This window comes from Pan paniscus, chromosome 1 (assembly GCF_029289425.2).
Source record: "Pan paniscus chromosome 1, NHGRI_mPanPan1-v2.0_pri, whole genome shotgun sequence".
Lineage (NCBI taxonomy): Eukaryota > Metazoa > Chordata > Mammalia > Primates > Hominidae > Pan > Pan paniscus.
The window spans coordinates 182158884-182186348 of NC_073249.2; the positions used below are offsets into that span (position 1 = coordinate 182158884).

The window sequence follows — 27465 nt, forward strand, 5'->3', positions numbered from 1 at the left end:
GGGAGGAGAGGCAGCGAGCCTGGGGGTAGATATCCTGCGGGTAAATATCCTGGCTCCTGGCTCTGTTCTCCTTTGCGCCATGCTCCCCACTTCCCCCAGGCAGGCTCAGGCATAAGCACAGACATCTGGGCAGTGCCCGGAGCGGCCTCCCATTCCCCGACCCCCATGCCACCTCACCAGGGTCCGCAGCCAGCACTCCTCGCAGTGCACGTGCCAACACTGGATGGACGTTAGGGGCATCGAGTACGAGTCCTAGGGAGGAGGGGGCAGAGAAGGGGTCACTCTGAGGTAGGCCCACCCTCTCCAACTCCCCCAGAGGGCGTGGAAGCCTGACCAAGGGCACCCCTAGGTTCTTTTCTACTCACCATGCAGATGAGGCATTTGTAACGGTCCCCACGAGATAGCTGCCGTTCAAGTTCTCTGACCCGAGCCTTCAGAGCCTCAAACGTGGTCACAGCTGAATCTTCGGTGATTCTGTAAAAAGGAAGGCATGGTTGGGTAGCAGGCTGGCATCTCTCATCTGCACCTCCAGCCTACGCCTCCCTTGAATTCCAGAACCAAATACATAAATGTCCCCTAGGCATCCCTGCCTGCCCCCTTTCTCTGATAACCTCAATCTGCAAATTCCACATTCCAGAACTAAACTCCTCACCCTCTCTATTCCTCCATTCCCATTCGGATGAATTTCTACACCAGATACCAGGGAACCATTTTCAACCACTCCTTCGCAGTCTTCCCAACAACCCAAATCTGTCATCTCTCCTAGTATCTCCGGCATCTCTCCTCACCACCACGAGTCCAGGCTCTCAGATGTCTTCCACCAATTCCACCACTAACTTTTTCCAGACAGCCTTTCTGCCTCCAGGCCCCTCATCTCCATTCCACTCTCCCAGCGCCTAGAAGAATTTATGTTCTCAACGCAAATCTCTCGTGGTGTGACTTCCAACATTCCAATGTCCCCCTTGGAGTAGAGAGCTCCACTACACTCCTTGGTCCAGCCCCAGCCCGCCGTACCCCTGAGGACCTTGCCACGCATTTTATGCTCGACTCCTATGTGTCACCATCCACGCCACCTTTTTCACTGCCTTGGCCTCTGCACTGTGATCCCTCTGTACCCCCTCGCCTGACTCACTAGCTCTGCCTCATCATTCAGATCTAGTTTTGTTCCCATGCCCTCCCAGAAGCCTTTTCCAGACCCCTGAGCCAGCACTGCACAGTGGCTCTCACAGCCCCCCGTGTGAACTCCACCACAGCAGTGTAAAGTTCCTGAGTATGGGTTCCCTGAGGGCGGGCTGTTCACTCCACCAATACTGACTATGGCCAAGAGCCCCACCTCAGGCATGGGACGTGAGCAAACACCTGCTGAAGAAAGGGCCCATCCAAACTCCAGGGAGAGGGGGACAGATGCAGGAACTGGGCGTGTCCCACATGATCTAGGTCCCTTTGCCACAGGCCTGGCCTGCCTCCAGGGCTCCTTGTTACTTCCTAGATATATCAGATGCCCTGGTAGTCCTGTGTGTGGGCCAAGCCCTGCACCCGAAGGTCCCTCCTGCATTTCCAGGACTCCTTGGGCTGCAGTGCTGAACAGGGAATAGCTAGGACTCTCTCAAGGAACCTTCCCACCCTCCTAAAACAAATGAACAGGATCCAGGGGAGCTCACAGATGGAGAAGAATGCTTCCTGGAAAAGTAGAAAAGATGGTATAGGAGACTGGCCTTAGGGAGTAATAATGATAATACAAATAAAATAGCTAAAATTTATTAAGCACTTACTAAATGCCAGAGATTGTACTGAGGGATTGATAATTATCTTATTTACACCTCACAAAAACCCCATGAGAAGATTCTAATATCTCCATTTTATATACAAAGAAACTAAAGCACAGAAAGATTAAGTAGCTTGCTCAAGGTCCCCACAGAGTCAGGGAGATGGGATTCAAACCTGGCAGACTGATTCCATGATCAACTAATAACTGTGTGATTGACCATGACTATACTGGCTACACCCAGGAGGAGGTGGGGCTCCAGGCCAAGGGAACAGCAGAAACAGAGGCCAAGAGGCCCAAGAGCCCAGTCTGGCTAGAAGGCCCACATGTAGGCAAAGTGCTACAGTAAGAAAGGAGATGGCATGCAAGAGGACCTCAAATGCCACACCTGAAGGAGCTGAAGTTTATCTCGTGGACAGCAGGAAGCTGCTGAGGATGCTGGAAGAGTGGGGTACGAACAGCTCAGGTTTCACAGATGTACTCAATCAGGAAGCAGAGGCTGGACTGAGGCGGGGGAATCATAAGGGACGTGGACTTTGGGCAAGGACAGTCTCCTGGGGGCACCTGTTCTGCAGTTTAGGGGAGACAATTGGCTCAGGAAGCTTGAGAGCTTACAGGTGGCCTGTCATTGCTGGATGTGAGTGGTAATGGGAGTGCAGGGAGGGTAGTGGTCCCATTTCATGGGCAATACTTCAATCTCTGGCCTTTTTCCTTTGGGGAGCTAGCAGCAACACAGAGCATGACTCCTTAGTGGCTGTGTCCTTGTATCAGGGACACTTAAATCCATCACCCTAGGGTCCATGATTCCCTCTGCCTTGCCTCTTTCCAGGGATGCCAAGAAAGGCTCTGACTCTTTCCTCCTGGTACTGGCTGATTCCCTGGGGGCTTCCATTTAGCTCTCTGGCTCTGGAAGCCTTTACCATCCCTTTCCTCCTCACAAGCCTCCAAATAGCAGGCTCCTTCCCTGGCATTTTGCACAATGCCATATGTGCCATCCCCATCTGGATTACAGGTAAATTCCTGATAAGGAGACAAGGATTTGTAGCTGTGCTCCCTTCCACTCCAAGGACTAAGCGAGAATTTGCCTAGTCCTATATAGTTATGTCAAAGATGGGGAAACTAAGGCCTGCAGCTGGGGGCAGCCTACCCCAGAATGGAGAACTAACTCCCAAACCCCAAATCAGAGAACTAGAGCTGGAATGGCAAAGAAGGATGAGGCCAGGAGAGAATGAAGCCATTTCCCATGCCATCTCCAAGAGCTACAAGGCCCCACTGAAGGCCAATAGCCAACTCCAGAGCCTACCTATCCTGGATGTGCTCAGCACACACCTGCCCTCCAATCTTGGCTCTGGCGAAATACCCAAGCCTCCAACCCCTGGTCCAGGCTGGCTGTGAGCTATTCCTGAGTCCCTCCAGGGCATGGGGTGGGGAGATTCCTGGAGGAGCCATGGCATCCTACCATTCCTTTTCCCTGAGTAGTAAAACAGATCTAGGGCAAGAAATAGAGAAATCACGGGGACTGATGGGCCCCAGTCTCAGCAGATCCAGACCCAGTGGAGAGCTCTGCACATGACTGAGCCAGTCTCCACCTCATCATAGAGATCCCTGCCTACGGGTGCCTGTGCTCACACAGGTGGGACAGAAATCCTGGCTCCCCCCAGCCTTGGGTGGGTTGTACCTTCATGGAAGCCACTGGCTCTGCCCCCACCTCCCCCTCGGGCGCCATCCCTGATTAATGATCTTGTCTTTCTGATTTATGAGCAGCCCCTCCAGACGAGGGTGGGTGCCCCTTACAACCCCGCCCGCCCTGCTCAGCTGGAGTAGGAGAGAATTATTAAATAAACATCCATACGTCATTCCTCCCCCCCACAAGCTGGTTGCGCCGAACCCGTACGGCCCGCTCCGGCGCTGACACGGAGCAGCTGCGGTGATTCATGGGCAGCCGAGCCCTGCGCCGCGGCCCATACATCATGCCAGCAGCACTCGCAGCCCCGGCCGAGATAAACTGATCAACCACAACGGGCTGGAATGAATTTATGACAACACAAAATGGAGGGAAACAAATGGGAGGTGACCCTGGGCCACCGACCCGGCCCTGCACCGGCCTCCAATCCACTCTCCTGGCAGGAGGCAAAGATGGAACACTGGCCCTGGAATGAAGAGGCTGCCTTTTAACCCCAGGCAATCTAGCCTGCAGTCAGAAGGTGGGGTGGGTACTGGAGTTAAGCAATGACCAATGGCAGCAGCACCAGGCAGCCTAGACTGGACAATGCCATCTCCTGAGGCCAGAACTGGCCTTCCTTGGGCTTCTGGGAAGGCAGGAAGATGCCCAGCTGATATCAAATCTTTGTGGTTCCCAGGGATCCAGGCCAGGGGTTGCTCAGCCCTGGGCAAAGTGCTAATGGATCCCTTTTCCTCTGCCAGAGAACCCAGGCCAAAAATTCCTACCAGAAGTGATGATACCCAATGTTCCTGCCTAAAATCCACTGCGAGTGCCACCCGGGACAAGAAAAATGAAACCAATTTAGCTCCCGATTAAGAAACAGAAACTGGAGATGAATCAAGTGTGCCGGCTGGGCTGGGCGGCCATACATCACATTCCCCGGGCGAAGGCCGCCGCAGCAGGCGGGCAGGCAGGCAGGCAGGCGGGTGGACTGCTCCTCCCACCGCCAAGGCTTCCGGGGCCGTGGCCCAGTGATCAATTCACAGAGTCACGCTTAGCACCAGCTGGGCTCCACTGCCGGCTGTGTGCCCAGGGCAGCAGCACTGAGCTGCACTTGGGAGGGCCAGAAGCCCTGGCAGCAGGCCTTCCTGCTAGCAAAGGCCCCCTCCTCCCACTGAACTGTGGTCCCAGGGCCCTCTCCCGGCCAAACACTTACTTCTCGATGTCGCTGTTCTTGCAGGTCTTCTGCATGGCCTCCTGCTTGCTGCTTTCACCATTGCTGGTGGATGGCATCTCTGCTGGGACAGAGGGGCAACTCACACTCCGGCCAGACTGGGCAGCACAGGTGAGGGGTTGGGCTTGAGTCAGTCACCACCATCCAGGGATACCCCCTCTCCCCCATTACTCCTAACCTGGGGCAGGACTTACCATCACTGGCCCATTTAGAGAACTCAGGTGTGATGCGCGTGCTGGGAGGGCCGCCACTGGAGGAAAGGAGGGAGGAAGAACAAAGTGAGGCCTGAAGGCGGGCAGGACAGCCCTGAGGGTCAGTACTGCGTTAACCCCTGCCTCAGGGCTTCCTGTTTCTCTGCTCCACCCGCCCAAGCCTGTGCCCACACTTGCTTTAGGACTGCGCCCCGAAGTGCCTCTCTCTCCTTGGCTTCACCAGGCTCCTCGCCTGTGCAGGGGATGACATCAGCCTCCGTGTATCTGGCATGGTGGTCAAGGACAATGGATCCTAGTTTGCAGCAGGCTATGAGGGTTGAATCCTCAGGAGAGCATGGCCCTCCTGGCCAAAGCTGAGACTCTGGCCCGGGGGGTGGTGCAGGTGAATACTAGAAGAGCTACTTTTCTTATTCCCTGTGCCTGCCCTATCAGCCCCACCAGCCCCCATAGTGCTCCAAGGATACTGTGGCTTCCCATACTCCAGAGTGTCATCCCCATCCACATCCAAGTCAGCATCACTGTCCGGGTTCTCTTTGCCGCTGCACATGATGAAACCAGAGCCTGTGGGAAGCAGGGTGTGAGGAGGGCCTGGGGACAAGACGAGGCCAAGGGTGCCCCTCCTGTTGCCTCCAGGTAGGGGTTAGGCTTTGGACCTGATAAGGCCCAGAGGGAAACCTGGGCCTGGGATGTATAGAGCCAGATACTTCAGTGCCCCTGACCCTGACATTTCAGGCCCTTCACTCTGCAAACCTCATCTTTCTCTGCTACTGCATGCTGCTCCAAGTGGTCTCTGCTCATAAACTAGCCCATTCATATATTATGTCACGTCCTCGGGGGACACTCAGCCCAGGCCTGCTGTCCACCTCTCTTCCAGGTCTAGGAAGAACAGTAAGAGGACAGAAAAATTCAGGTCTAGGAATTTCACAGGAAAAGAGTGGGGCCTCCCCTATGCCCCATTATCCAGCCTGACAAGTCCATCAGAGGAGAGAACAGGCTGGCTAAGGCCAATCAGAGCCACAGAGTGGGACCCCCGGCCAACATCCTGATTTTGGCCGCTAGGTCCTTGCCAGCAAAAACACCAGGCAGCTGTTCAAATATTTGGTGTCTGAAGCGCCTGACATTAATTATTCATCTCCACCTCACTCAGCCCAGATTCCTGGACAAGTGCAGTTATAAAGGGATTAAGAAGGGACAGACGAGGGAGGACAGGCATGCACACCTACTTCTCAAAGCAGTCCATGAAGGCAACCAGGCTGAGCGGAGGCCAGGCCATGGGCCAGGCAAGTGGCTGACCCCTGAGGTGCATCTGGCACAGCCACAGACGGACTCTCAGCTCAGAGGGAGGGGCGAGCTGCTGGGCCTACACCAGGCCTGCTCACCTGCCAGGCGATCTCTCTGACATCCAGGACCACCCTTCCTGATAGCCTAGGGTCAAGTGCTATAGAGCTGTTCCCCCCAGCTCCCCACTTCCTCCTGGTGGGTCTCAGACCACACCTCACTAGCCAGCACAGCCCTGCCAGGGACAAAAGAATGTGAGACTCTGTGGCTACTGGGATCAGCAAGGAAATCCTTAAAGAAGTGAGGAAGCAGCTCAGTATCTGCCTGATGATTTCAGACATTTCTGCTTGTCCACTCTTTCCTCTCAGGTCCTTATACTCTCATTAGGGTATGTCTTGTAGGGGGTCCTCAGGCCTCTTATCTGTTCCTTCATTCTGCTTACCACTGAGTTCTGACCACCTTTCCTCCTGCTCCAAAACCATTGATGGCTTCCCACTGCATGCACAACCAAGCCCAGGCTCCTCAGCCAGATCCATGAAGATCTGGGTCCATCTATGTCTTTACTCTTGCTCTCTACTAATTCACTCTGTAAACCCCATGCATGTGCACACACAGGCTGCTCACCAAACCACAAACATAGCCTGTATATGCTGCTCTTAAGACCCCTGCTCATGCTATTCACTCCATCTGGAATGTTCTCCATTTTTCAAGCCCTGAAAAACACTGAGTCTTGATCCTTCTCCCTTCTACTCCACCAGTCTCTGGTCTCACAAAGACACCACCAATCCCAAAGGTAAGCAGCATCGGGAAGGAAAGATGCTGGGCACAGCCTGGACTCCACCTCTCCCTGACAGTCCTCATTTGCCCTCTACCCTGAGGCACTGACACACTTGGGGCAGCAGGCAGGTCAGGTCAGCAGCAGGGCCATTAAGCTGAGAAAACACCAAGTTACAGCTCTGTCTCCTGTTCACGGCCAGGTGTCCTGACAAGCAATTCCCGCCTTGTGGGTGAGTGGCACCTCCATAAACCATCTGACAGTTTGGGAGACAAACTCCACCATCAATCAGAATGTAGCTATCAGGTTCACTTACAGCTTGCGGCACCCAAGCCCTGCCAACCCCCCTTCCCCAAGTACATGCAGCTCAGCAGCTGGCCTCACATCCTCTGCTCGGCCTGGCCCTGCCTAGCCCTGCCTTATAAGTGGAAAGCAGAGAACCCTGGCACCACATGTGAGTCCAATATGGCTCCATGGCAAAGCAGAGAAAACAGGGTACCCCAAAGCTGCCAGGAAAAGCCCCAGCTTCTCAACGCAGAAAGCAGCCCTGTAGCCTGAAGTCCTTTTCTCTGTAGTCTTACTGCCCACCATGCCTGGCCCAGGACTCATACTCCATTAAACAGAGCTACTGTGGTCTCCCAAATCCTGTGCTTTCTCATGCCCCCATGCCTCCGCACCTCCTGCTCTCTGCCTAGAACCTTCTCCCTCCTGGTCTACAATACACATGCCTGCTCCTTTGGCAAGTCTGACTCAGCCCAATCATGCCTCCTACCATTAACTCACAGTGCCCACACAGAGCAGCTGCTCTCTAAATCCCTGCTAAAGGAAAGAACTCTCACCTCAATGCCATTCTTTCAACCTTTATTGGGCTCATCCTCTGTTTGGTTCCATGTTGAGAATAGAGAGCTTCAAGATCTGATCCCTATCCTCATGGTGCTCTGCGTGGCAGATGGGGCTTCCCAGGTTCTTATACACAGGTGTCCCTTCCCTGGTGTCCACCCAGAATCCTGTGTAACTCCAAAATCATATTTATTACCACCTATTGTCACTGTCCCTCACCAGAGTGGAAGCTGCAAGGGTCCCAAGTTTGACTCACTGTTGTGATCTCAGCATCACCCAGCAGAGCTGGCCAGGCTGATGGCTGGTGCCACACAGCACACCCCAGCAGTACTGGCTAAACATTGGCGACACTGCTCTATTAGGTCCTAGTTAGCTGGTGGCCTAGAGAAATCTCTCAGGATACAATTTTCCTTATCAGATCCCAGCTCCCAGCCGGGCAGCAGCTTTCTGTTCCTCTGGCCAGTGAGGCAGGATGGACAGCACGACACACTTTGTTTGCCAAAGAAAAGGCCTCTGCCTCTGGTCTGAGCCATTCACTCTGACCCTGACCCCATCCTCCAGCTGAGACAGATGTTGGGAACCTCTCCCTACCCCCACAGGTGTTCAGAACAGGCTGCTGCTGCCAATTTCACTCTTGTGCTGCCCCAGCCTGCTCCAACCTCTTTCCCAGCACATTAAACTTTATTTTCTTAATGAAATGTCACTTGCTGACTTCTGGCAGAATCATAATAAAAAGAAACGGCCATAAAGCCGTTTTATGCAGACAGCGCCCCCGCCAGCTTGCCCCCCCTCCCGCTTGGAGAGGAAGGCTCCACAGTCGTTTGATGTTCTCAGCTGCTGGAATATCCCAAGCCAGTACTCAGAGGCAAGATGGCACAGACAGCTCCTTTCCAAGTCTCTGGCTCCTCTTCCATGTAGCTCCAGCGATAACAGGCAAGCTGCCACTCCTACTACTGCTATCTAGGGAAGGAACTCAGCCCCCAGGACCTCCAAGATGGCCCAGAGTACCCTTCAGTCACCAGGGAGGGCCTCTTGCTACAGTTCTGCCCCAGCTTAAAGTGGCATAAAGGCCTGAGCCCCCACCCATAGGCAACCTAAGCCTGATGGTCAATGATACCCAGCAGGGTGGTGCCAGAGTTGTCCATTCCTGGCGGGGTGGGCAGTGCAAAAAAAAAATCCTTCTCCTCACAGTGAAAACTTAGCAACAAAGAGGGAGAGAGTTAAGTGCAGAAATGAAACACAGGTCTACGTTTTATAAAAACGACCCTTCTCCCATAAACTCATTTCTTCCTGGGTTATTGAGAAGGGAGAAAAAAAAAATCAGTGTTAATTTAATCAATTGATCAGATGATCGATTGAGAAACTGGAGATGCCCGTTTACTGGGGGCAGTATCGTCCTGGAACCTGAAACCACAAAAAAGGAGGCATCGATTTCCTCACCTGCTGCTCCCAACAAAACCAGAGCCCAGGGAGAAAGGAAACGTCTCGGGGCCCTCCAGAGGCCTGCGCTCTCCAACACGGAGGGCAGGGGCAGCAGCTTCCGGCGAGTTTTACACTGGAATTAGTTACAGATGCAGTTACGGTGTCTTGTGTAAACGCCATCGATTGGGGAGCTGACAGTCTGGGGAGCTGCGATGCGGGACAATCAATCGGCCTGCAGTGTCACCTGCCACCTCGCTGAACAGTTGACAATGCAATTATCCAGTGTGGAGGCAGGGAGTTGGCGTGTGTCAAACGCACTTAGCCACTTTCCGGGCCTCCTCGATAACGCGTTTCACTGCCTCACGTCAGGAGAGACGCAGAGAGACAGACGCCGTTTAAAACCATTGATACTTGCTCCTTCTGCCTGCACTCCCTCTGTCCTAGCTTAACAATTGTGTTCCAAAAGGCGATTAAATCCCGTCAGTTGCCACGGGGGACAGAAGGTGCCTTGCTCCTTGCCACCTCTCCTCACCCCTCCCAACAGGCGACAGAGATAACTAAAGATGGTAGGGAGTCACAAGGCAGCAGCCCAACCCTCTCCACTCCAAGACCGCCTCCAGCAGTGTGCTGTTCCAACATCTGTCACTGGCTGGACCAACAGCAGAGCTGCACTGGGGGACATTTTTAGCACCTGGGGCTCCCTTCTTTTGAGAACTAGCACACCAAAGAAGGCAGCAGCTAGGGCAAGGCCTATGTGCCCATGCCCTGGGGCTTACAACACCTCTTACCCCCTTGCCCCATACTTCTGGCGCTGAAGTTTTATCAAGAAATAGCCAGATAAAAGATTTGTGCCAGGCCGGGTGTGGTGGCTCATACCTGTAATCCCAGCACTTTGGGAGGCCGAGGTGGGTGGATCACCTGAGGTCAGGAGTTCAAGACCAGCCTGGCCAACATGGTGAAACCCCGTCTCTACTAAAAATACAAAAATTAGCTGGTTGTAGTGGCACATGCCTGTAATCCCAGCTACTCGGGAGGCTGAGGCAGGAGAATCTCTCGAACCCAGGAGGTGGAGGTTGCAGTGAGCCAAAATCGTGCCACTGCACTCTAGCCTCCAGCCTGGGTGAAAAAGTGAGACTCTGTCTCAAAAATAAATAAATAAATAAAAAGGAAAAGAAAAGAAAAGAAAAGAAGAGAAAAGATTTGTGCCACAGCTGCTCTGCCTGTTTGCTTCACGACTTCTCATCCAGCTACTTGGAACCGGCTTAAATGTAAGGAACTCATGAAAGATAAGAAACGCTTCAGGCCAGGAACTGAGCAGGACAAAGACCCTGCACTGCTGACTGTCTTAACACCCTTCTTTTCCCTACCCACTCCTCCTGTTTGGTTCAGAGGGGCTTCATGCTGGATTGTAGCAATGCAGTCACCGCCAGGGCTTAAAGATACAGCTGCAGGCTTCCATTTCCTGTGAAGCTTCCTGGGAAATTTCTCCATCTCACCACTCTTGTGCCCACATCATTGCCACCTTATTTGAAACCAATCATTCCCATGTCCTCTTTCCAGCATGTCCCTTCCAGATATGAGGAGCTCTGGGCTCCCTAATGCAGTTGGGTGAACTCTCACTGGCAACCAACACACAGGAGGGACCACAGTTCACCACTATAGGTCTCTTCTCCAGGATCCAGGAGCTGGATGGAGGACAGGAGAGGAAAGGCATGGCTCCTTAGTCACACACCTCCTTAGACTACAGGTGGAAGCAGGCTTGTCTTAAGGGCTGTATAGTTAGGTTCCCCTGTAGTCTGCTTCTCTAGCCTAGAAGCCCCTTGCTCTGCCCAGGTTTGGCATGGTACCCAAGAAAAACATCTTTTCTCCCTAACTGCGGATCTCTTTTAGTGGAATGTTGGTGGCGCACTAGGCTCTGTGTGCTGTCCTTTATGTAAAGAGCAGTAGCAGGTTAGAAAATCTATGGTTCTGAAAGGACAATCAACAACTTAGACACACAGCTTAAGTATTTCTTCTAGAATTGGGAAGGTCAGAGTGCCTCCTAGGCAGCAAAAATTCCTTCCAACTTACTTTCTTGAAGTAATACCTATTTCCTTTAGTCTTTTCAAAAATCTGTTTCCAGTGGGACCTACCTCAGTGCTCACCTGCTCTGTCTGCTTTTTAATTTTGTCCTAAAATATCAATCCGAGTACTCCCAGGCCTGAGATATCTGGAGCTCCTCCTCAGTAACCACAGGTCCCCATCTCTAAGGCCTGTTGCCCTCAGCCAAGTGTCTCCACCAAAACTCTTGCCCGTTCACTGCTTCCCACAGCAGATTACATTTGAGGTAACCGATCTGATCCATCAGACCAACCTCCAGGGGCCTGGTGGGAAGCTTTGCTGAGGATGAAGAAGAGGCCCTAGTCTGGGAGGAGGGATGGGGGTGATCGGATACAGGAACTTATCTGCAATTCTTCACTTCTTTCATATCTAACAACGACAGCAATCTCTGTTCTGTCAGCACGCACAGCACAGTTTAAATGGGCCTCGCCACTCGCCTGCTCATCCTGCCTCTGCCTCCTTCTCTCTGAAGTCGGCTGGGCAGCTTCTTCAGCTGGCGTTATCACTCCCTCTAACCGGTCTTGGCAGGCAATCTAATTCCTCCTGAAAAGGTCACCGCCATTTTAACTGCCTTTCAATCACATTAAGCACGCGCTGCCCGGCTTGCAGCCCGGCCCGCCCGGCGGGCGATCAATGCGCTGCACTGACACCAGCCCGCCTGGCGAGGCCACACCCAACCCCCCAAGAGTTAGGGCCTATCAGTCCTGGCCAGGGAGGGTAGGCTGACAGATGGCCAGCTTTTGCAGACAGGGTTTTGGGGGCAGAGGCAGTAGGGATCAGCCAGGGCCTCCCTTTGATAGCCCCCCCACTGAGGAGCCTCAGCCTCCTCCGCTCCACTGCGCCCCGCTCTCTGCCTCGTGGCCCCCGCTGATCTCGCTGTAAAACAGCCTTTCAAGTCTGCCTGTCTTTTGACTGCACTAAGCTGTTTAAGAGGCGGCAGCAGCTTCTATCAGGAAAGCTGGAGCAATTCTCTGCAGATAAAGGCACCTCCGGCCCCTGTTCCCTCTTCAAGTCTCACTCTCATTCTCGCTCTCCAAATCGCTCAAAGAAAAGCCCCCTTTGAACTCCCCTCAGGAATTCTTGAAAGGAACAACCTCACAGTGTAAACACTCAGGGAAAACGGATACCCGCCCGGGGCCTAAGAGCCCCTCACACTGCTCTGCAAGTGCATCCCGGCACAGGGGAAATACTCTTGTCAAATCAGCAGGCCCTTTGCAGCTTTATCCTCCATAAGCCCTGTCTGGTGCCCAGAAGCCATCAGGTCCAGGTCTGTGCCAAGGAACCTAAGAAGTTGCCACAGCAATGGAGGATGTGAGCAGTTGCAGCTGCCAACAAAGCTAACCAGAGCAGCACGTTGAAACTGACCCTGTGTGGCTGCCATCCGACACCCATGTGTCCAACTGGGACAGTCGTCAGCCCTGCTGCTCACTCTTCTAGGGCCTCAGATACTCGAAGGCTCCAGTACGGGATGAGTGAAATGGCAAACTAACACTCTCCAGCTCCGGCTCAGGGAGACTGTTTGATCTGACTAACCTTCCTGATTTATGTTTTGGCTTGCCCCCAAACACCTGGGTAATGTGAGAGACGCCCAGAGGCATAATGTCTCATCTGGGCTCTTAGCCCCTTCGTGGAACCAGTCTGCACTGGACGGCCCTGCAGAGACCACTCCTCAGCATCTGCCCAGGTAGCACGGCCCCACGGAGGCAGAGAACTTCTTCCCAGCTGCTGTGAGATTCCCCAGGGACCATACACAGCAGTATTCCCAAAAGTGTTGCCCAGAGAGAGAGGCAGACGGGAAGCAGATTGGCTCACTTAATGACCACAAGCTGCAGTACCAGCTGTGCTTGTGCACAGAAAGAGAGAAGAGCTGGAGGCCAAGAGGCAGACAGCTCCCCTTTTCCCCTGCCCAAGGCTGGGGAGTTTAACAAGTCACTAACCCTGGGCACCCAACCAATTCTGCTGTCTGACCTGGTGGGGGGTGTCAAGCCTTGCTCTTCCAAGGAGCTGGGAGGGCACTGGAGATGGGCAGGGCCCTGCACACTCCTTTGTAGCAACTGGGGAGAGCCCAAGGGAAGGAGGGAGCAGCTGGGCCCAGGCCCCTCTTGCTTCAGGGCAGAGGGCGCCCAGGGAGAAGGGATGGGATCAGAGCTAAAATTAGATTCACCAATGAAGCTCATGGGAGGTCAAATTTTGCCATAACTCACTCTCCTCTGTAACTGATTTCCCTGACATAGGGCTGAAGAGGAGGAGGAGGAAAATCCAATGTGTTTGCCTGGAAGCCCTCAGGGCCCCCAGTGCTGGAGGTGTACAGCAGGTTGCTGGATTCTCATTTATCAGCCTTAAGAGGGATGGAGTGATAAATGCATAACCGTCCCTTTAATATTTTATGCAGGTGCTAACGCGGCTTGGCTGTCACCTTCAATGCATCACCCGAAGCTGAGAGCCCCCCTTCGTCACTCCTAGCTTGCAGCCTCACAATTCCATTTCCCCACCCAAATACATCCATTTTAATATGCACATCACAGGCAGGCAGCACGGTCACAAAGGAGCCCCACCAGCAGCAGTCCCCACGTGGTGGAACGGATGGATGACCAGCCACCAGCCTCGGCCTCTTGGCTCCCAGCAGATGGATACCCAGCAGAGGCCTGGCACCAGAGTGCCACTGTCTATGTGTCAGCTGCTTGTACCTCGGAAGCCACCTTCCAGGAGAGTGGTGGCCCGTATCCGCTTCTGTCCACACCACTCATACTCCTCAAAGCGGTTGTTGTTCTCATGCTCGATGTCCACAGCATCATCCTCAGCCATGCAGGAGCCTTCCCTCTGTGAAGAGCAGAGCAGGATCATGCTGGGCCCAGGCCATCCCCACCTGCTCCCCACAGTCTGCAACGAAGGCACAGCTCTAGCCCCAGCTGTGGTGTGCCAAGTGGGCCCTCAGCTCTAGGGCTCCTTTGAAGCAAACCAATTTAGAGGTCAAAGACCTGGGCCTCTTCCCAATAGTTTTCCGCTGGAGCCCAAGGAGGGAATGAGTGAGAGTGAAAGCAAAGGGAGAGAGCAGTGGTCAGAAGGGAAGAAGCTGCTGAGACCACATGGAGACCCCAAGAGCCCACAGATTCAGGGGCAGTCAGCAGCTAGTGTCGGGGGAAGGGAGCGGGGAAGGAAGGTGGGTGGTGATGGCCCCTCTACCTTAGAAAGGCAATGCTCCACATGCCTACTCATCTCCTGCTCCGATCCTGCCAGGGGGCGGTTGCACAGGGGACATACCTGCCCTTCATCTTGCTTCCTCCGTTTCATTTTCCCAATCCGAGCTGCACGGGGAAACCGAAAACAAAGCACAGAACAAGCAGACGGTCACTGCAGCCCCCAGGGTCCCAGTGGAGCTGACACATCCTGACCTCTTGCCAGCCATTGGCCTTTTTATTCAGTGCCTGATCTGGCCCTCATCTTGAAATACCTCCTGCTCCTTTGGGGACTGGGCTTTGCCAAGAGCACCTGGGGAGGAGACTGGTGCTAACTAAGCCAGTGAGTAAGTCCACTCTTTGGCTGCAGCTGGTGCAAGGTCTACCCATACCTTTCTATTTGCAGTGTTTAATAAAAGTCCAATGAGCAAAGACACTCCATGTTGCTAGGTATCTCTCCAGAAGGCCAAGACCATGAACTCTTTTGGTGTCAGGAAATACAACTCTAAAGAGCATCTCTTGACTAGAACCTAACCCCTCCGATGGCCTGACTTGGCCTGCTGTTCACTCATCAGCTAAATCCTCTTTGGTTCCTGGGCCAAGAGCCCTGAGGTACAGCTCCTAGCATCCCACCTAGAATCTTATCAGGAAGAATTTCTCTGAGGTCCACTAATCCCATTTCACAGAAGAGGAGACTGAGGCCCAGTCATAAAGGTAAGACGGTCTGGGTCAGACCTTTGGCAGCCAGGTCAGAAGGCTCAGGGAACCCTGAGAAGGCAGCCCTTATTGTGCCCACCCGAACCTGTTCCATCATTTCTAATCAGTACAGAGGGGCTGGCAGGCCCTGGAGGCAGAGGGCTGCCTGCCATGTTGTCCCACAGGGGGCTCAGTTCCAAAGTGCACACTGCAAGCCCACAACACTGCTAATTAATGCTGAGCAATGCAATCATTTCTAATTAGCTCACTAATCCCTCTCTGTAGCCCTCCTGTCACTGAAGCAGGAAGGGGTCAAAACAAGAAACTCTGTTCCCTCTAGTCCCTTCCAGAATGCCACAGCAGGATCAGAGATGGCTACTCTGGGACCAGACTGATGGGGAGTGGGGAGAGCCAGCAAAGGAGGGAAAGGTTCCCCAAAGCAGGGCCAGGAAGAACTTTCTCATGGACAGTGACCCTAACGGGAAGCTCATGAATGCAATCTAGGAGGGGAACACAGGTGAGAGCTGCTATGTTACAATTTAAGCTTCTACTGTGTGTCAGGCTCACAGCCAAGTACCTTACCCAAGGTAGCTCATTTACTACCACTTGCTGAAGCTAGATTGCATTATCCCATTTTAACAGATGAAGAAACCCAAAGCTTAGAGAGATCAAGGTACGTGTCCAAGTAGCTAAAAAGTGGCAAAGGCAAGATAGGAAACCAGAACTGACTTCACAACCTAGAGTGCCCTCCTGTTTCAAGGGGACCTCCTAACTGAGCAGCATCAACAAAGACTGGTCCCAGTGAGTGTGCTAGGGCTCCAGCTCCTGCCTGTTGTGAGCCTGAGGCAGGGAGCTACTCCAACTCCAAAACAGAGCAACCCCAGAAAGACCCAAACCAAAAGGAAAGCTACCATCCTGCCAGAACTGGGCATGGAGTTTGAGGAAACTTGGTCTGTAGCCCAGTCCATCTCTTCACTTTCCTGTGTCTTCGCTATAGGTGACATGACTGTGTCCTAGTGCCTCACTTGACTTTGTGGACACAGATCGAGAACTCTTCACTTTGGCTGCCCTAACTCTTGGAATCTCAGACTTAGGTAGCCTTGACACTCTAGAGCCAGGGCTGGGATGGAGAATGGACGTGAAACATCAGAAAGGCATTGAGCAAAGGACCCTGAGAGTTCTAGAAGTGTAGTAAGGAGCAGTGTGCCAACACAAAGCTTCCTCCCTACCATGCCTACACCAAGGGAATGCCTCCCTGGGGAAGAAGGTGCTGATGATACCACAATGTTCAATGACTAAGGAAACGAATCTCATGGAATGGTCAAGAAAGGCACAATACTGGATGCGCTCCTTGATCAGGACACACAGGCCAGCAGATGATCCCTTGTTGTCCCTGGAAAGCACCCCGATGGACTGGGCTTCATCTGCAAATTCTCAGAGAAGGAAGGCAGGTTTGGTTTTCACCTTCCCATTCATCTTCTAAATCCTGAATTAAGCTTACCAAAGTGTGGTAGGGAAAGTTCTGTTCTCTATCCAGAGGCTACGTACGAATAGGAAGAATCACAGCATTTGCCAAGGAGGTAGCATGGCATGGTTGGAGAAACACGGGCTTTGGTGGGAAACAAACTTCAATTGAATCATGGCTCAGTTACATCCCAGCTGTGTACTTTTAAACAAACCACTTTCACCTCTCAGAGCCTGTTTTCTTATTCACAAAAGGTGTGTAATACTCTTCTCAGAGGCGTTGTGAGAATGGTGCTTAACATGGCGCCAGCCCATCATGAATTTCTCCCTTTTCCAGACTAGGGCTCAGCCTGGCAGCAGAAACCAAGTGATAAGAGCTGGGGATCTTGAACTCCATGGCCTCTCTCACTTACCAGCTGACCCAGAGACCCTAAACCCCTTACAGCCACCCCCCAGATACCACACCCCAGTAAGCACAAAAAGCTAGGATCATTCAATTGTATTCAGCAAACAGGAATGCTCAAGAGGTTTGAATCCAAAAGGGGGGCTGCTAGGTAGTGCATACACGGCCTGCTTTCAGAGAAGGCCTCTAAGAGCTGTCGAGCCCACGCTGATCACCTTTGTGAAATGTGGGCCGACTGATAACTCAAAGAGCCCTGGGATGAGTTAGTTCCTGTTGCCGTGGGAACTCCAGATCTCACTGTATTGTCAAGTCTCAGCAGAGAGGCTGTATTCACACTACTGGGCACTGATTAAAAACTGGAAGAAAAACATTCTCAGCGCCCTGCAGGTTTGTATAGTGAGGTCCCAGCAGTTTGCAAATTCAAAGCTGAGCTCCCGAGTAGAATTGTGTAGCTCGTTCCTCATTCTCCGGCACTTATTGCCCCCCCAGGGTTCTTCAGGGCCTTTAGAGAGGTTTGGGCAAGAGCTGGGCGCCATACCTCCATTAGACAGACGGGGAAACTGAGAGCGGCAGCTTTGGTTTGCGCATACTCAGGCGCCGTGACTGCGAAGAAGCCAAAGGGCCCCAAAGTCGAAGAGACCCAGGCAAGCCAGGAGCGGCAGGCAGTGAGGGAGGGAGGGAGGAGGCCGGGGGTGGGGCGGAGGGAGGGGCCGGGCAGGACTCACCATTCAGTCGGGTCTGCCGGTTGGCTCGTACTCGCAGAAAGGTCTGGGAGAAGATCGCGGGCAGATGCAAGAAAAGAAAAGAGAGCGTCAGGCGCGGCCTGCAGTCCTGGCCCCCGCCCCAGCACCGGACCCCCGACCAAAGCTGCTCCGCCCCAAACAGCCCGTAAACAAACCTACTTCCTCCCTCCCGCCGGCCCCTCTGCTCCTCCGGCCGCTCCGGGCTCTCGGCATAGCCGCCGGGCGCTGCTCTAACGGGACCCCGTGGCCGCTGCGCGGTGCCGCCCCAGCCCTGGCCTCCGGCGCTCTGGGCCCCACGGCCGCCCGGCCGGCGAGGGCGGCGATGCGGGCGGATTCCCCCCGGCTGCCCGGCGGCGGCGGCACTTCAGCTCCCAGCGGCGGCGGCGGCCATGTTGGCCCTGATCACGTGATCTGCCGCCGTCGCGCGCTGGGGGTGAAAGTTCACAATGCGGCGGGGGCGACCGGACCGAGACCAGGAAGCTGCCGTTTGTACTCCGGTAGCAACCGGCAGAAGCCTCCCCGGGGTCCCTCCCACCGCCCGTGAAGCCTACCCACCCAATCTTTAGCGGCTGCGAAGTCCTTCCACCCCACTCCACGACCCCTCCCGCTGCGGGGCTCCTTCCGCCCCATCGCCCGGCCCCGGCTCCCGCCTCCTGTGCCTGCCTTTCTCGCGGCTGCCCTTAGGGCAGAGGCATCGCGTTGGGCGCTTTACAGGGGACAAGGCGTCCGAATTCCCTATCGCCTGTGGGCGATCCCCGCCCAACCCCTAGGCCATCCAGTTCTGTTATCAGAGGACTCCCAACATGTCAGCTGTCTGCTGCACGGCCCCTGGAGCTCCCATAGGCACTGCATACCCACACAGCCAACATGGCCAACATGGAACTCAGTATCCTCCAAATAGAGGCCTTCCTCTTGGTTTCCCTGTTCATAAGAGGAAGCCACTATCTACTCAGGTGTGCCCACAGAAGAAAGTTGAGACTCGTCCTGGACCCCACGTTCTCCATCCCTCACACTCAATCCTTTTCTAGATCCTGAAAGTGTACATTGAAAGGTCGCTAATTTTCTCATCTCCACCTCTGTATCTCCTACTCATCCTTCCAGGTCTAACTGAAAAATAGCTTTGCCTTGTGTAAGAGTACATTCATCTCTGCACCGTTATCATCGCTTGTGAAGTTTTTATCAGTGGACTGACCACTTCAGGGTTGGGGCCGTATGTGAGTTATTTGGGTGAACCCAGAGCCCAGCATGGCACTGGGCAAAGGCAAGTCAGCCCTGAGTTCTTCTTCCAAGGTTGTACCTACCTTGGTTGTCGTTGTGCTCCAGTCATACATAATCTGACGAGCTCTCTAAATTTGCAGCTGTTCCCGTCTCATCTTTTGGTCTCTAGCTTCTCTCTCTGCAACCCATCCTCCACACTACACACAATGTGATCTGTTGGACAAAATTGACCCTCTCCTTCTTTAAATCCTTCAGTTGGTTCTCCACCAAGGCATATAGGCCTTCCCTGTCTGCCTTGCCAGACTCTTCTCCCACTCCTATTCTCTCCCTTTACATTCCTGACACTCAGCTTTGCAGAGCTAACTAGCTCTTAGAGCACTCCATGCTCTGCACTCCAGGCCAGAGAGCCTCCATGCCCTCCAGTATCCCTTGCTTGGTTAACTGTTGTTCATCCTTCAGGACTCTGGCAAGACTTAGTTTTGTCCCCCAAGCCTGGGTTTGATGCCTCCTCTGAGTTTTCGCAGTTCCACTGCTTCTCTTTGATCATGTATATTTTGACTGTTTGTTTACATATCTGTCCCTTGTACTTGGGAGGTCATCTCTAGCCATTTACCCAGCACAGCGTCTTGCATGAAGGAGACACCAGCGGGAACGGGAGAAAGACTTTATGAGATAAGCCCTGAGCCCAGTGATGGGTTGGGAAACAATCTCGGATTTAGGGCCAAACAGACTCAAGTTCAAGTCCTAATTCTGTTACTTACAATTTATGTGTTCTTAGAAGAGTCACCTCTTTCTAGGCCTGTTTCCTTGGTAATAGACTGGGCATGATGAATACAGTTGCTATGAGGTTTAAGTGAGGTAATGATAAAGAGGGTTAGTTAGTCAGCAGGGGCTAAGTAAATGAGAATTCAAACCAGAAACCAAGGCTCATGCCTTTAATCTTAGCACTTTGGGAGGCCAATGCAGGAGGATTGCTTGAGCCCAGGAGTTCAAGACCAGCCTGGGCAATATAGTGAGACCCCGTCTCTATGAAAAACAAAAACAAAACCCCAGAAACCAATACCCCCTGCTTTCAAGGCCTAGCTCAGTGACTTTAAAAATCCGACATAGCTGAACAACTACTACATGCCAGGCCTTGTGTAAAGAGCAAGGGATGGGATACCCAGCTAGTCTCTGGGTTGCTTTCCAGCTTCACCTACTAACTTTCGTTGCATTCTACTTTCTAACAAAAGCAAACTGCTAGCAGGTCCCCAGATACATCATTCTGTTACACCTCTATGTTCTCTACATAGTGTTGTCTTTATATCTGGAGTAACCTTTCTTCCTTGTCTGCCAAGTGAACTTCTGTTCCTTCTCTGAGTCCGTTTTCAGTCATTACCTCCTGTGTGAAGCTTACTCTGATTTTCTTCTCCTTCTACTGTAGTATCCTAGAAACGTATTATTTATTATTAATTTTTTTATTTTATATTTTTAGTAGAGACAGGGTTTTGCCATGTTGCCCAGGCTGGTCTTGAACTCCTGGCCTCAAGCAGTCCACTTGCGTTGGCCTCCCAAAGTGCTGAGATTACAGGCATGAGCCACTGTGCCTGGCTCCTAGAAACTTATTTATACTCCTGTCATAGCACTCAAGACACTGGACCATAATTGTCTATCTGCAAATCTAACCCCTTGAAGGCAAGGACACTAAGCTGAACATGAGTCAGTACTAAATAAATGTTTGAGTAAAGGAAGGATAAGACAAGGTCCTTGCCTTGGAGAAACTCCAAGTCTAGTGGAATCAGATTCATTGTGAAAGATTAAATATGGCCAGAATTATTTGCATCTTCTCCTATCAAGAGCTGCCTTTCCTCATCACTCGATTATGGGCTAGCTTTGTGACTTGCTTTGCTTAATAGAAAGTGGTGGAAGTGATGTGTGAGTTCCAGATTCTAGGCCTCAACAGGCCTTGCGGCTTTGGCACTTACCCTCTTGGTGTGACACTGCCCTGAGACTGCTAAGTAAGAAAGCTGATTGAACATACTGGAGGATGAGAGGCCACATGGAAGAGAGCCAAGACACCCAATCTCCCAAACATGCGGTGAGGCCATTTTAGACTTTCCAGCCCAGCCAGTCCTCCAGGATGAATGAGCTGCATGAGTGAGGAAATGCCCAGTCAACCACAGCATCATAAATAATGAGTTGTGTTAAGCCACTAAGTTTTGGGATGGTTTGTAGATAACGGAAACATACCTGAACAGGTGATCACAATGTAGGGTGACGGGGCAATAACCAGGACACACAAGGGTCAAGAGATAGCTAATCCAGAAAGACTTCCTGGAGGAGATGATATTTGGGCAGGATTTGGAAGGATAAATAGAAATTTGATGTAGTGGGGTAAAACAGTTCTGTTAGAAGAAATAGCATGTGAAAAGACATAGAGGCAAGAAAGGAATGCCTCATCCAGGGAGTGTTTAGCATTAGTTCAGTAAGCATAGCCCATAGGATTCATGGACAGTATTTGGAATGGAAGCTGGAAATATAGGTTGAATCTATATCACAGAAGGCCTTGCTGCCATGATAAGGAGCTTCAGCTTTATCTTGTAGGACACAACCTAGTTTGATTTGCCCTTTCGGAGGTGTGCTTAGAGTCTAGAACAGGGTCTTGGGTCTTAACCTGGGCTTCAGAGATCTCCAAGTGGTATTGGGATGGGATCTAGAGCTTTCCTAACCTCCCGAAGTTGTATGTATAACACTGCATGTGTGTGTGCCTGTGTGTATGTAAAAACACATGCGTATGTTTTTAGGCAAGAGAGTCCATAGCTTTCCTCATAGTCTCTAGGAGATAAAAGAAATACTGACATTTGTGGGGAGGAAGGTGGGTCAGGGAGTTGAGGCATTGTTGCCTGATGGTTACTCTTTCCTAGTTGAACAGATGGCAAGGCGCATGCCGTGAGTGCAGTACAGAGGACAGGCCTCTGAAGGTGGGGCTGTCTATTCCTCTGGACCAGAATGCTCTGGAACAAAGCCTTGTCTCTGTTCCCTATCAGATCAGAATTCCCTGGGGTCTGGTCATTTCTCTGCCTTGAACCAGGGTTGTCTGGATCGGGGCAGTGTCTCCCAGGGGCTTATTGGGCTTCCTTTCTGAAACTGGGGTTCCCTTAGAGAGAGCAGGGATCCCTTCCCAGGGCTTGCACTTTGGGCTATGCAGTTTGAGTCCCATGCAAAGGCATTCGGCGGAGTCTGTCCAGCCGTGCTGGGCACTCTACTCTCCAAGCTCTGCACCCTGTGCCATGCCAGGCTGTGTCAGCTGGAAGGAAGGGGTGCAGAGAACACCTTTCTCTAATTCCCACAAAGGGTCAGGTGTGCCAGCAGGGCCCCTGGTTCTCTACCCAAGCTTACAGGTCCCTGCAGCCCTGTCTTTCTGTATCAGATCAGGGCTGTTCTTCCCTTCTCACACTGGGCCTCCCTGCGAAGCCCTGTTGCCATTTGGACAAATGTTCCTTGGAATAGGGCACTGTTCTCTTTCATCTAACGGCTCTGGGGTTCTTAAAGACAGGGCTCTGCCTCTCCTTAGACAAAAGTTTTGGGGGAAGTTCTTTGTCCTTCCTACTCCAGAGAAGGTCCGTTTATAGCTAAGATGCTACCCTTAGGCCCCTCTGCTATGATATTGTAGGACTGTGTGATGACTCCCTTCCTATTTGCCCAAGACACTCACAGGCAGTGTCTGCCTGTCTCTCTATCTGGGCCTGATACCAAGGTTTGGCAGAATTGAATGGTTATTTGCTTAAGGTATCATGCTTTTTTTTTTTTTTTTTTTTTTCTGAGACGGAGTCTTGCTCTGTCACCCAGGCTGGAGTACAATGGCGGGGTCTCAGCTCACTGCAACCTCTGCCTCCCGGGTTCAAGTGATTCTCCTGCCTCAGCCTCCGGAGTAGCTGGGATTACAGGCGCCCGCCACCATGCCTGGCTAATTTTTGTATTTTTAGTAGAGATGGGGTTTCACCATGTTGGTTGGCCAGGCTGGTCTCCAATTGCTGACCTCGTGATCCGCCCGCCTCGGCCTCTCAAAGTGCTGGGATTACAGGCATGAGCCACCACGCCTAGCCTTTTTTTTTTTTTTTTTTTTTTTTTTTTTTTTTTTTTGAGATGGAGTCTCACTCTGTCGCCAGGCTGGAGTGCCGTGGTGCAATCTTGGCTCACTGCAACCTCCATCTTCTGGGTTCAAGCGATTCTCCTGCCTCAGCCTCCCAAGTAGCTGGGACTACAGGCACACGCTACCATGCCCAGCTAATTTTTGTATTTTCAGCAGTGATGGGGTCTCACCATGTTGGCCAGGATGATCTTGATCTCTTGACCTCGTGATCTGCCTGCCTCGGCCTCCCAAAGTGCTGAGATTACAGGCGTGAGCCACCGCACCCGGCCGGTATCATGCTTTTGAAGTCTGAAATCTTCAGGTGATTCTGGGCTATGTATCTGGGTCCCTTATGAAACCAAACCCCATAGGATACTTCCTGATGGATAGAATGATTCAGAGGTGCTCAGAGCCCATGGAGCCCATGTGACCTTGGCATCTCTCCCTAAAATCCATCTATTTAAGGCCTATTCCCTGACACGTATGCCTCCTGAGTTCACTTAGGGGCACGGGACACAGGGGGAACCAAACCCAGTTCAGGCCTCTCCTGTGGCCTACGGAGGAGAGGAGGAGTTAGCACCGGGCAGGCTCTTGAAGCCCTCCCCCAGGTGAGCTTGCTTCTCATGGCCACTCACCACCCCTCCTCACCTGGTATCTGTCTGAATGGTGGAGGTCATCGGTGGCAGATGAGTGGGGTGATGCCGTTGGAGACTCTCCTTCCCTCTTGATGGAAGCAGACAACAGGAGGGACTGGAAGAAGAAAAAGGACATGTGGCCTCAGGCCAAATGAGACCTACAGTCAGTCCCTAGAGTTCCCAGTCCTGTGGTGCTTTGGGGAGCCAGGCAAAGAGAAGGAGGCTGAGGGATAGAAAGACCACTCTTGAGATTCTAAAGGCATGGGGTCAAGTCCTGGGAGTGTGGTTGTGGGAGAGCATGGCTTGGTTTTAGGGATGGGTAGAGACCCCTTGAGGGACCCTGCTTAGGCTAATCTCTGTCCCAGTGGAGTGAGACTCCCAGTCCACTCCGAGTAGGCTGAGACTATATATGTTTTGTTTTCCCTTGGAGAGCAGAGACTCTGGGATCCCCATGAAGGGTTGTGGGTAAAGCCATATACCCGCTACCCCGCCTGCCCTTAATACAGGCTGATGGCAGCCCCACAATGGAGACAGTAAATTAAATAGCATGTGAGTTTCCCACGTGTAGCTAGGGATGTACGTGGGTCCATTTGTCCCGGTGCTACGGTGATGACCCCAGCAAAAACCCCAGAAAACTAATCCCCCCATGTCAATCTTGTATGGCCTCTTCTACATACGCCTGCAGTTTAGATTAATAAACTGTCTGCTTGAAATTGTGTGCAATCACCACAATTCTAAATACCACATGGCACATTCTGCCTGAGAGCCCGCTCTTGCCAAGGCCTGTTCAGCTGCAAACTGGGTGCCTGGAGGCCTGAAAGCAATCCATACTTCCTCCCCCTACCTTCTCCAGCCTGTACAGCTCTGAGCCGGAAGCACACAATTCCCTAGGAGTCTTCCCCAGCTTAGAAAACCACGCCAAATCGCCAGTGACAGCCCAAAGAAAGCAATTTGGGAAAGATGGAGCAGCCATTTATCCTTCGTCTCCGGCTGAGCCTTAGGATGTGACCCGCATGCGGTGGCCATGCTGCACATCCTCAGGCAAGGGCCCTGGAAAGGGAAGGGACAGCTGCTGGTCTGGCAGGGCTCCCTGACTTGCCCGTACCCCAGGAGCTGGAGGAGAGAAGAGGCTGGAAAGGGCCTGCATGGGATTCTCTGCAACGTGGAGCTCCTTCTTCACCCATCCAAGCCCAGTGGGAGGCCTCATGGGTGACCCAGCCCTCAGCTCAGAAAGGAGGTGCTCTCAGGCAATGTTCTTCTCCTTCTCTGGTCCCAAGGAAGATGCTAACGAGGGGGAACAGTGTGGGTCACCCCGACCTCCGGCCCATGAAAAAGCTCCTGTTTGTGCGCTTTCTCTCTCTCTCTCTCTCTCTCTCTCTCTCTCTCATTCTCTCTAGGTTAGAAGCCCTGAGAGGCCTCGGCATTACACCTGGGGCAGGCGGAATAAAAAAAGGTCACTGGTGCTTTTTAAACATGGACCAAAAAGCAGTAAAATGTGTTTTGAAAAAAAAATCCCGGCATTAAATCATGACTTTTTGCCTGGCTCTTCGCCTCATTAAAAGTGGCCTTTTGGAAGGTAAAATTATCATTGTAAGCGATAAGATCTTTAAGAAAATAATTCACGGCTTCTTCACCCTTTAATATGATAGCCGCCACCGGCTAATTTTTTTCTTAATGGCAACGAGGCCATCAATCTTGTCTAAGGCCCCCTCGCCCTCTCCTCCTCCTCCCTCCCTCCTTCTCCCTGTCCTTTCAGTCTCTTGCTTGAACCTTCTCTCTCTCGCCTCTTCCACTCATGACCTGCTTCCCTAAAGCCTAGGTCAAGGCAGAGGATAGACCCTGAACTATTCAGCTTTGGGGGTGTGGGCATATATCTGGAAGTGGGTGAGCAAGTGTCCCTTATCTCTGTGTCTGATGGTCAGTATGCCTGTGTCTGTGGTTTCAGGACACATGTTTTAAGACTTCCTATGTCTGTATTCTGACCTGAGTGTGTGTGTGGGTCTGTATATGTGGGGAGCTAGGGACGGAGGTAGACTGTGTCTGCTAGGGGTTTGTCCTTAGAACACAGGCCTCACTGATGTCCAAGTCCCCAGCCCTGCCAGCCATGCTCAGGTGTCAGCTGTCACCTGTGGCGGCCGACTTGGAAGCTTGTCTCTGACTTTCCTGAACCACACCATTAAATGCTGCAGGCTGGGCCACACTCAGTGAGTGTAGCTCCCTACCTCTGTGAGTCTGCAGCTGCCTGGCACCCCCAGCCTCCCCTTTCTCTTTGGGGCTTTGACTCCTTGGCCAAGGCCTATACCCACCCAAGGCAGGGCTAGGTGCTCTGCTCCTCCTCTCCCAGCTTGCTGCAGGTGAGCAGTTTTCTAAACGAAGGTACACGATCCATTCCTATACCTTTGAAAGGCTTGCAGGGTATTTGGGTCTACCCCATGGAAGTGATACTTGTCACTCTGGCTCCTTTCCCAAAACTGCCCTCTTAGAGGTCACCAGTCACTGCCAGACTTCTAAATACAACGGGCCCCTTCTCCAGTCTTTTCCTGTTTGACTGCTGACCACCTGATACATTTAGAAACTTTCTTCCTTAGGATCCTAGATACCATGCTCTCCTGTGCCCCTCTTAACTCACTGAGTGTTCCTCCTCTGTCTCCTTCCCTGCCTCTTGGACCTTATCTTGACACCAAGTGCAGGAGTCCCTCAGATTCTCACCTTGGCCTTTGCTCTAATCTCTCCAAACACTCTCCTTCACTGATTCCACCCATTCCCAAATCTTCCATAGTCATTCCTCACTCCTTATAAAATGGGCTAGGGGTGGCCTCCTGTTCTGAATAATTGTGGGGAAAAGGATGCAGTCTTCTACCGAGGAATGGGGAAGGGGATACTCAGTGAGTGAGGGTTTGGTTCTCCCCATGTATCCATCCCCTCAAAACCACCTTTGGGTAAGTAGTACCCACTGTGTCCGTGGCCATCTTTGAGGAGTTCTTGATACAAATGTCATTGTGCTAAGGCCTCTTGGCCCCTCCTTTGAGCCAGGTATTTGCTCTTCACTTTCCCTTTCTCCAACTGATGCTTTCAAGTCTTTCTCCCACAGGGTTTGTTCAGAGAGGCAGACTAGCTCCCCAAAAGAGTCCAGCCTCTTCCTTGGCTCCTTGTTCCCCTCAGGACAAAGTACACACAAACACACACACACGCACACACCTGCACATTCATACACCCCCGTGCCCCCATAGTCTGGCTTCTAGGGCCCTGCACTATCTTGACCTGCATTTCTTTATTTTTCTTCATCTGCTATAGCTCACTTTCTTCCTTTGAGTCTTCTCACCCTTAGTGTCTGGGTCACCCACATCTCCCAGGCCATTCTTGGCTCTGACCCCTCTCCTGGCTGGAAGAGGAGGAAGTCAGATGAGCATACTCTCACTCATGCATAGACCACACATACTTACACACACACACGGTGCAGCCCTAGGCCTCAGGATGATGTTCAAGACCTGGAGATAGTTGAGGATATTAGAAAAGCTGGAGATAGTTGAGGATACTAGAAAAGCTCCTTTTTCTCAGGAGGAACCAGTTCTGGGTAGGCCTAGGTTAGTATGGGCAGGAGGAAAACATGTAATTGGCCACCTACCTTGGGGGTGCCTGGAGCCATGGCATCCTTCAGAAGGGAATTCTTGCTGCCAAGAAAGAAGAGAACAGGGTAACCATTCTACCTGCTGCCCAGGGCATGCAACGG

The 27465-nt window shown here is 52.4% G+C and overlaps 1 protein-coding gene and 1 long non-coding RNA gene across 7 annotated transcripts in view; one reads left to right on the forward strand and one right to left on the reverse strand.

Annotated features, from left to right (window-relative positions):
• Positions 1–27465, reverse strand: part of RNF220 (ring finger protein 220) — a 246434-nt gene that overhangs the window by 1591 nt on the left and 217378 nt on the right. For 3 of the 6 annotated variants that reach the window (XM_003812810.8, XM_057299072.2, XM_057299074.2), the window contains exons 4-14: positions 27361–27406; positions 23749–23850; positions 17754–17796; positions 14551–14594; positions 13977–14109; positions 5339–5435; positions 5052–5138; positions 4857–4912; positions 4645–4723; positions 366–474; positions 178–252 (exon numbers count right to left, since the gene is read on the reverse strand). In XM_003812810.8, the coding sequence (XP_003812858.1) occupies positions 178–252; positions 366–474; positions 4645–4723; positions 4857–4912; positions 5052–5138; positions 5339–5435; positions 13977–14109; positions 14551–14594; positions 17754–17796; positions 23749–23850; positions 27361–27406 (871 nt within the window). Of the gene's footprint in view, positions 1–177; positions 253–365; positions 475–4644; positions 4724–4856; positions 4913–5051; positions 5139–5338; positions 5436–13976; positions 14110–14472; positions 14595–17753; positions 17797–17930; positions 18280–23748; positions 23851–27360; positions 27407–27465 lie in introns of those variants that run through there. The other 3 variants (XM_008965280.5, XM_057299070.2, XM_034963382.3) reach the window with 2 other exon arrangements.
• Positions 3172–14901, forward strand: LOC129393338 (uncharacterized). The gene is made up of 2 exons (XR_008620139.2): positions 3172–4773; positions 13682–14901. It is a non-coding gene; the product is annotated as an uncharacterized LOC129393338 (long non-coding RNA).